Raw genomic sequence first — 9,906 nt, 5'->3', positions numbered from 1 at the left:
GGGGGGTTATACCACCATTTATGGAACACACATAACGGATAAAACGCGACAAGGTGACGGACAGACAACAGAGGGAAGTGAGACAGGACGATAACAGAACTGACAAGTCAGGGCAGGACAGTGGACAAACACAAGGAGGCTATTAATAGTGATTAGGCTATTAATAGTGGTTTGGGTAGAATGAACATTGGGTGGTTACGGTTAGGGTGTTAAAAGGAGATAGAAAAACATGTTGTTACACAACACATGAGTGTGGATAGTGGGGATAGTGTCTCCCTGTGTGTTTGAGGAAAGTGGCAAAAAATAAATATGGAGAAAAAAATAATAATAATACAAACAATGTAAAAGAAATAGCAAGGGTGGGACTTCACCTCTCTATTGGAAGCTCTACCTGATGAATTAAAGAGCTAAACAGACAAAACAAGTCTGATGATCCAACCACAAACTGGCAACCCCAAAGATGTTATAACAATGTTTAAGAATTAATCTAAAAAGCATTAGTAAATATTCTTTTAACTATTTATAAAGCCTTTAGTGACAGCATATAAATGTAAATGGGCTGTTGTGTAAAAGGACTTTATATAGCGCTTTTCTAGTCTCAACGACTATGGGGTGCTGTTTGTAAAGCGGCTCACCCTGAAAATACCAGCAACATTTAGCTCCAAACAATGTTTAAAAACTGGTATGAATTTTTGAGGGTCACTTTTTCTCACGTTTGACAACAACATTTGTCAACTTAGAGATATTTTAAACAGTTAAAGCCAAATATTAAATGTAACACCTCAATGTTGAATCTAAATGGTAACTCTAAATGTTAAATGTAAATCTGAATCTAAATGTAAATGTTAAATAAAAATCTAAATGTTAAAGCTAAACGTTAAATCTAAATGTTGAATCTAAATGTTTTCGGTGACTAAATATTTAACTAATATGCAAATTCACAATGCTGGTAACCAGAAGTACCAAATTAAAAGCTTGAGGACATCAGTGTGTGTTTATAGTGTCAAAAAACAAATGAAAACCATCTCATTCGGGGAAATGGACTCTTGGACATGGATTATTGTGATAACAACTACCTAAAAAAATAAACACGTTTGGAGAAACTCTATTTTAAAAGTACTTTGAGTTTTTAGGGTCACTTTTATGAAGGGTGTCACTTTGATGAAGATTTAGCATTTAAATTAACGTTTAGATTTACATTTAACATTTAGATTCAACATTTACATTTAACATTTAAATTTAGATTTAGATTTAACAGTTAGATTTACCATTTACATTTAACATTTAGATTTAACATATACATTTTACATTTAAATTGAACAATTAAATTTATCCTTTACATTTAGATTAAACATTTAGATTTAACATTTAGGTGTACCATTTAATATTTGGATGTGTGTACATATATATATATATATATATGTATATATATATATATATATAGTAGAGTTAAAAAATCTCCACAGTAGCAGAAACGTATCCAAGGTGTTTAGGAAGTCATATCTGCGTTAGTGACGTTGCAGCGTGTTCCGAATGGAGGATTTTTGATGAGTGAATGTCAGTTAAGTTCCCTTAACCGACATTCCCTTATTAGGGAATAGGGAGAACTGTTTATGCACACTGTGGATCAGAACGCAGCCACATTCTCTTGTTACTGAAATGCATTCTGGCAAACATCTTAATGTAATGTCCAGTGCTTTGTCAACAGATTGTCAAGGTTTGTAATAATCAGATAATATATAAAAGTACAAAAGTGCTGATCCTTTAAGGGCACTTCAGTGGAAGTTGTTTAGACAAAAAAAGAGTTTGGACATTTTCAAAACCGAATACTATACTAGCATTGCCTACTGATTTGGCCAAATGTAGCATGTAGTATGCTGTATGCAAACAAAAGCTAAATCTGCAGTATGGCAAAAATACCCGGCTGTCTTACTGATCGGAAGAAAATTTCCAGTATGCCTCGGATCAGTTTATCTTGCCTACTGTATCCCACAATGCAAAGCATTGCAAGAATCGCTACTACTGTGAATTGCTGTTCTGGTCATCAACTGGAAAACTTTTTCAAATATTTGTCTGGTATTTCATCACTAAATTCACTTCTGAGTCTTTTTTTTATGAGAGGAATCAACCATATAGAGTTTGAATTTGGAGTTGAGAAGCTCCACAGTCTGAGGTGACAGTTGACGAGATACTACTATTGAACGCTGTATGTAGTAGGTACTGCATACTGCAGTTGTCTGCATTATGTAGTGTGTGATTTTGAAACGGCTTTCTATTCATTCACAACCTCCCAGATTTGTGACCACCAAGTTAACTTCTCTGACTTCTACTCCTCCAGTACATGCTGCCTGTCAGAGTGCTAAGGAGCAAAAACAGTAACAAATGAAAGAGCGATTGGCTGACACTGGGCCGCGCTGGACCTTTTTTATATCAACCTAGGCTCCTGTAGCTGAAGCACACAGTCAGCTTGTCCCAGACAGACCAGCTCAGATGACTTACTGCAAAGACCATCAACAACAGCTTACTCGCCTCTAGCTCTCACCTCTCATCTTCCTCTTCCAATTTCAACTTCCTCCACCCCCTCCTCCGTCTTTTGTCCCCAGAGGGATAATCACTATTCTGCCCATTCTTCTCTTTGTTTATCTGTGAATGAAAATTGGGAACAATGTGTTTTTTGCTCCACAAAAGGACTGACAGTACTAGTAAGTATTGTACCACGGAACCGGAAGCCCACCCTAGTGGACGGTACTGTTTTCTGTTTGTTGCATTGTCTTTATTTGTGATTTGTGTATTTGATTGTATTTTTTTCACTTTGTAGCACTTTTTTAACGCTAAAAGGATCGGATTTTGTAGGCTGACCTCAACAAGCAAGCTGGTATTCACCCTCAGTGGACACACACTGCTGACAAAGGGGATATCTATGTGCAAATACAAATATGCTACAGTCCATACTCATCCAGGGAAGAGAGGAAGCTGTAGTATGCAGGTGGACATTGGTTTTGTACAGGACCAAAGATTGTCTGCTATTGATGAGACAGAGGTGGCTAAAGGTGTCCTGTGTATACCTGTGGGCAATAACAACAGTGACAATCCTTCAAATTACCCAACACGAATACACACACACACACACACACAAACACACAAACACACAAACACACACACAAACACTCTCACCTTCACCTAGTCTATTTCATGTGGGAGTTTTACGTAACCTTCTGCAAAACAACAACAACCCCCTGAAAGGCCAATAATCCAGAAGAAGCACATCCATGATCAAATTACCACAGCCTACTTTCAAATGCAATTTGGAAAACAAAAAGGACAAAAAAATCACTTGCAGGCTTGAAGGCAGACAATTCCATCTGTCGCTTTAGCTGCTTCCTTCTTAATCACTTCCGGTTTTCTTCAGGAAAACAGTGTAGCAGCCTCATGGTGTTTATATCAAACTGTTATATTGTCATGGCAGTTTAGATGCTGTTTGTTGTTAATTGGAGGCTGTATGTTACCCATGAAGTCTAGCACCGGCTGCCCATGCTGACCGCCAGCTAGTGAAAAAGGTATCCTATTGAGAGGAATCAGATAGTACCGACAGATATTTGGAGTGTAAAATCTCAAAGGTGTGCTTTCCAAGATGTGAAATGAAAGGGAGAACCCAGGAGGAGCAGAGTTCTCTACCGAAAAATCCATAAAAATAAAAGCGCTCCGAGCTGTAGCAGTGGTTGATGGGGACATTAGAAGACGGGTGGATAAATATTGTTCATATTGAGTTACGCTGGAGGAGTAAGGGTGTAGATTATAGAGTTTGCGAAGCAGGCGTCTGGCACAGAGCTCTTGCAAGTTAAACCTTTGCAGATTGACTTTAAAATTGGGTTCCCACTGCTGCCCTGAGGGAATCGTAGCTATCGTCATGACTTTCCACTCTTGTTGAGCAGTGAGATGTAAAACATACTCTCTGTATTTATTCTAAGCCTTTTTTTGTAAATTTTGTAAAATCCCTTGATCATTTTTAATTAATGGGATTCTTTTATATCTAGAGTATAACAAAGCAACAACACTGATACTGACCAGTGCAAGAAAGAGCGTGGTGGTCATATAGGCTGGTTAAATTTGCTGTCAACCCTTTTGGCCCTAGTGTGTCAATATGGAATATAACTACATGGAAGCATGGATGAGCTTCATTTAGATAGTAGTATAGAGTGTTATCCAAAGCCCTTTCAGGGTTTTCCTTGCTCAAAATGGGCTTTTGGAATATGAAGCGGGGGGTTTGGGAGTCCTCCCCAAGGAAGTTTTGAACATCAAAGCCTAATTACCTGCATTCTTATTCATTTTTAGCCACAAATAAATGGTAAAAATGTCTTAATTTATGTCAATTCTTCAGGGAACAATTCAAAATTGAATATGTAATGGAATATAACACAGTGAAGGAAATCCAACTACATTTGACCACAAAGTCCAGGGATCTCATTAATAAACACGGCCTACGCACAAAACGTGGCTGAAAATGTGCATTCACCACTTCCCTCTCAAAGGTTTTGATGTAGAAAAAACATACTTGACGGGAGAATGTGGGGTCCTCCTTGCAAACTCTGATCCATGCCTATTCACATTTTGGAGACAATGGGAAGTGGAGACGCAGATGGTGAGGGGGTGAACTGATGTCAGACTGCAGAAAGTATATGTGGGAAGAAAGATTACTCTTTTCAAGCATTGATGTCTCACGCACATTTTTTCTCTCCATATCATCCACGTTGTCAGGAAGATTAAATCCAGCAGTGTTATTTGTGCTTGTACTGAGTGATAATTGTTCCATAAACACCTTGTAAAATCCAACTGACATCTTAAATCAAAATCCGTTCTTAATATTTAATCAGCACTGTCTCACCATCACATTGTCCGCTATGGAGCGCAGGAGGAGGAGATGCCCCGACTGCATGGAATACATGATAGCATCAAACACCCTACCATTAGATAACTGCAGAACACAGTGGAAATGGGTGTGGGTCGTTGTGAATTATAGAGTGCGTTGTCGACCTACTCTATCTTTAAAGTGTCTTGCAATAACTCTTGTTAGGAATTGATACTATAAATAAAATTGAATTGAAATAACTAAATATCTGTCTTTATAACTCTGCAAATATCATCATACAGTTGTGACAAAACCTGCGTGAAGAAAAATGCGTTTGCCTTTTACACTTTCAACTTCAAATTGTATCTTGGGGTGGGGGATACCACTAGTTGATGCTGTGACTTTGGCAATGCAACAATCACAACATTTTTGTAAACATATAAGTTCTGCAGTGACCCCCGTGTGTAATGCTGCATGATGGCACTGCAGCACTACACCAATGGAAGAAAAAGGAGAGAAAGAGACTTCAGGGACCATGACGATGACTGGCTAATATGCTGATTTAAATTCCCTAAAGCTGTACCCCTTGGATGTATGTTCTGAATTGAGTCCAGTAGAGAGGGCAACGTGCTGGAACCGTGCCATCCCGGTCCAAATACAGGTCCTCGCCACTCTGGAAGGGAAGTGGCAGACAGCTAAGTGTTTTATGTAAATACTTCAACTTTATTGCTATGGCTCCGAAAGGTCTGGTATATCAAAGCTGTCCCTGAGTGCCGTAATGCCTGTTACTTTGGAAGGTATTAATATAGGTAGTCTATTCATCAGGCCAAAATTATAATTCAATTTGCAGCAATTCCTGAGCGTCTGAGAAGTTTTTTGCTTTTTCTCCGACTGTCGTCATGATTCAGCGTAAACTGCCAGACCATTAAAATCAGCAGGGGCGATTCTAGAATCGGGCCTTTAGGTGGGCAGAGCCCCTAATGACAATGTGACACGGATACAGTACGTTACAAAAGTGTTAAACCCCCACCCCCCTGCTGAATCCGTCATTTCATTAGCCGATAATCTCTGATAAACAACGTTAGCCAACGTTTTTGACAACATTAACACTAAGGTGGAACTAAACCGGACACGATCATGCTGTGGGCTGCACACTGGATTACACCCTGGTTGCGGTCCTGTATTGGGCGGTGGCACACAACTTGCATCCTACTTTGGATCATGTTTTACTATTTCAAAATGCACCCACACTTTAGATTTTTCTTTTCCCCGACATTTTCAGTTAAAGGTTTAAATCCCAGCGGCCAAGGTGCTCCTCCATCGGTCACGGCTCAGGGAAAGTGAAACTTAAATCTGTCATAGGGCGGTTGGATTTATTTACACACTTTGGAACATTTTGGTCGCCTAAAAATGTCTTGTTAGCATGCACGTACTTAAGCTTACATGTTAAACAGCACCAGTACCCGGAGGTCGGCCTTTACCCTCCAGTAAAACTCTGAATGACTCGCGTTGCCATTAGGCAAAGGTCAGTAATAGCCTTGGGCCCCCGAAACTCCAAGGCGCCCCATTAACACCTATTAACCTTATGGTTGAGCTTATTTTTTACTCTTCAATAATTTATCCCACTTCACATGTATTATAATACCAAATGCCAGCAGCAACCCCCCCACCCCCTTCCCCAGTACACAGTAGCCTACAATTGACTATTCTATGAGTGAATCTAAACAAAGGGTGTTGAGTGGGACAAGTGGTGTGAAACTGCCTGCAAAAATGGAGCAAAGCGAGAGTAAGTAAGATGTTTATTAATAACACAGAGCCTGTAGCTACTGACAACAACCATAATGTTGCAGAAAGAAGCCGGTGCTTGTGCAAGCAGCACTAGTGTTAGCATGTAGCAATGCTACTAGCAAAGTAGCATGGCTGTTTTGGTTGAAATCTGTGACTTTTAGCTTTCTTGTAGCTTAGTGCAGCGCGATTGAAATCATACACAACACATCTGTAATTCTCCCCAGCTACACCCTTTTGTCCAAATATGGTCACTTCTGGCTCCAAAATACCAAGATGCCGATGGCAAAAATGCTAATTCCTGGCTTCAAAATGGCAGTCCACAACCAATGGGTGGCTTTATTGATGCTACATCCATTATTAATATACAGTGTGGTTACAGTTCTGACTTTACTCAAGCAATAAAGTTTTTTTATTCTCTATAAAACCAGAGAATAATCCAGTTTCTTTACATATTCTTGGTAATTTCAGTCTTCCATAATGAAAGATTAAGTGCCCATTTTACCTTTACTGTTGTCAGATTGAGTGTCCAGGATGTATTTAATCTGAGCAAGGTGCCCGCATTGCTAGCAGGGGTGATGATGGTTTGGGCTGTGGAGTGAAAAGACCACTGTTCTCTGCAGGTGTGTGTTTGATTCTGACATCAACAGCCCAACTATGACTCACCTACATGAATAAAAGCCACATGGCTGCCAGCGTTGTTTCAACAGAGCCAAAGTAAAGCCAAGGCTGTGATCTTCCATTTTTAGCATACTGCTGGGAGCATTTGATTTCAAAAGCCCCCTCTTGTCTCTGATATAATTAAAGGGAGACCGTCCATTTAGCAGATTCATTTGGGTTATTAGAGAGATTAAGCCTTTAATTAGACCTTTCAGGACGGAATTTCACTGGAGAGCGCTACTTAAAAATGGAGCCAAACAACATGTAACTGATGTTAATTCTCTGTAGACATTAATACTGATACCATATATATATATATATATATATATACTGTATATGTTTAGGGTTTTTAATACAAGAGGTCTAGAAATATGTGTGTTCCTGAAAGATAATGTTAAATCAAACCAGCAAGCATCAATCTAGCTTCCAAGTTATTGAGTAATGAGAAAGAACAACCAATGTTTAAGGGATTTACATGAAAGTAAATCAATACAACTAAATATCTGATGAACTTAAGTCAAAAATCAATGCAGAGGATATAATAAGAACTGAGGTGAAGTCTAATCATTTCTCCCCACACCCTGAAGTATTATATGTTTAGTGAGGAAATGGATTCTGCTAGCAAAAGTGTTTGAAAACCCATTTCCTTATGTTAATGATGTACACGGTCATTTAAAGTTATTCATGCACTCCGTTGTTATTTTTCACAGCAAACAGGATTAACGTTAACGTTTTATCTAGGAATTGGTTTTTGTACCATCAAATTGAAGCTTACTGTGTAGTTTGGCCTGTGTGTCCAGCAGGTTGTGTTTCATTGTGAAGTTTGCTTTTAAATTCTCTTTTTATTGAGTTATAACAATGTCCAATCAATCCTTCCCACAAGAATTACACGCCCAGAACACACACCATTTTCCTGTGTGAATGTCCTTTGTTTTCCCCTTAACTTCTCCCAGCCCGGTACATGATGCCCACATACATCCATGCTGAAAAGGCATACATTAAATCAATAATCATTTGGGATTTTATTAACAGTAATCAGATTACTCAAACAAAGATGGATTTTAATTGGAGAATCTTTTAACCCAGCCCTAGTCATCATACCAACTGCATTATGTCATAGGTGGTGACTAATATATAAGGTTTTCTAGGGTCAAGGCTCAGGTGTTGCTCACCGTTGTGCTCCCGTTCACCCCTGCAGGTACATGGCCATCATCCACCCTCTGCAGCAGCGCATGTCATCTACAGAGACCAAGGTGGTGGTGGGAGTGATCTGGGTGCTGGCTCTGCTCCTGGCCTTCCCCCAGTACTACTACTCCAACACAGACCAGCTCCCCGACCGGGTGGTGTGCCACATCGACTGGCCCGAATACACCTTGTGCGACTTCAAAAAGATGTGAGTCTTTGAGTGCAAGAGCCATTCATATAGTCAACAAGCTTCGTTAATTGCTTTTGAATAGACAGCAAATGTGGGAGGATGTTGTTTGTATTACTGTAAGTGCAAATGAGAGAGCGCAGCGAAAAGGCACGGAAGCATTCTGTGCTTTGTAGTGAATAAATTGAAGGCACATCATGGGGGATTTGTGTTCTCCCTCCACTGAAAGGCAAAAAGAACAGGAGAAAAGAGCAATTTGATTGAAGCACTCTACCATTCATTTTCAGTCTGTATTTCTACTAAGAGGAAGAAGGCACTTGATTTTCAAGTTTACCAGGTGCTTCATACATCAAAACATTTCAAGACATTAAACCAGGAAAACAGGCAAGTGAGAATAAATCAATCACAAACAAAAAATTTACAAAGAATAGGTTTTGAAAAAACAATTTAAAGGAATGAAGAAACAGTATTGCAGGTTTTAAGCACTTAAAAAAACAAAAGCAATTTTAGTTCAGGTTTGAGGAGAATTTCCGGTTGCTAATGCTAAAAGTGGAAAAACCACATGATTCCTTATCCATTCAGTTCTTTATAAATCAGTGCCCTTCAGTAGAGGACTGCATTGGGATTGGGACCCAGCGGGACCCAACACAAATATTGCGGGAGCAGGGAGTTTTAACGGCAGCTGCGGCTGGAAACGGGGGTCCAAAAATAGACAGCGGGACCCGGGATTTAGAAGCGCTGCTCCTGATCGGTGCTGTAACTGACTGCTTTTTTCCCCTTCCTTGGTTTCATTAGAAAATCAGCAACGCACACAGTGCATCCAGTGAAACACCAGCCAAAAACTTTAACACTCCTCTACTCTCTCACTTTTTCCCCGGGGCACTGTGCCCCGCCATTGTCTAAGGGAACCTGAGACGACCTGAGGAATCCAATCAACGGGGACTTTAACATGAAATCTGTTAGTGTTAAAGTGCTCATATGATGGTCATGTTCGGTTTCATAATTTTTATTTGGAGGTTGGACTTGTATTAGTTTACACGGTTTCATTTTTTTTTTTTCTAAACATATTTTTGTTGAACTGCACATTGCTGCAGCTCCTCTTTTCGTTTGTTGAGCTCTTGGTTTTATCTAGAGAGTGACATGTTTGTTGGGAGTTGCACATGCGCAGTATAGATAAGGACTACTAGCCAGTCAGAAGCAGAGTATGAGGGCATGCCATGCTAGCAGCTAGGCAACATTATAA

General features: G+C 39.6%; 1 protein-coding gene across 1 annotated transcript in view; it reads left to right on the top strand.

Moving 5' to 3' along the window:
- The window catches only part of LOC116689297 (substance-P receptor), a 23,071-nt gene extending 14,383 nt beyond the window's left edge, over positions 1-8,688 (top strand). Inside the window, exon 2 of the mRNA XM_032515790.1 lies at positions 8,490-8,688. Coding sequence (XP_032371681.1) covers positions 8,490-8,688 — 199 coding nt within the window. The remainder of the gene's footprint in view (positions 1-8,489) is intronic.
- Positions 8,689-9,906: the final 1,218 nt, after the last annotated feature.

The sequence above is a fragment of the Etheostoma spectabile genome, chromosome 5, assembly GCF_008692095.1.
Source record: "Etheostoma spectabile isolate EspeVRDwgs_2016 chromosome 5, UIUC_Espe_1.0, whole genome shotgun sequence".
Lineage (NCBI taxonomy): Eukaryota > Metazoa > Chordata > Actinopteri > Perciformes > Percidae > Etheostoma > Etheostoma spectabile.
This window is presented reverse-complemented; position numbering and strand designations above follow the sequence as displayed.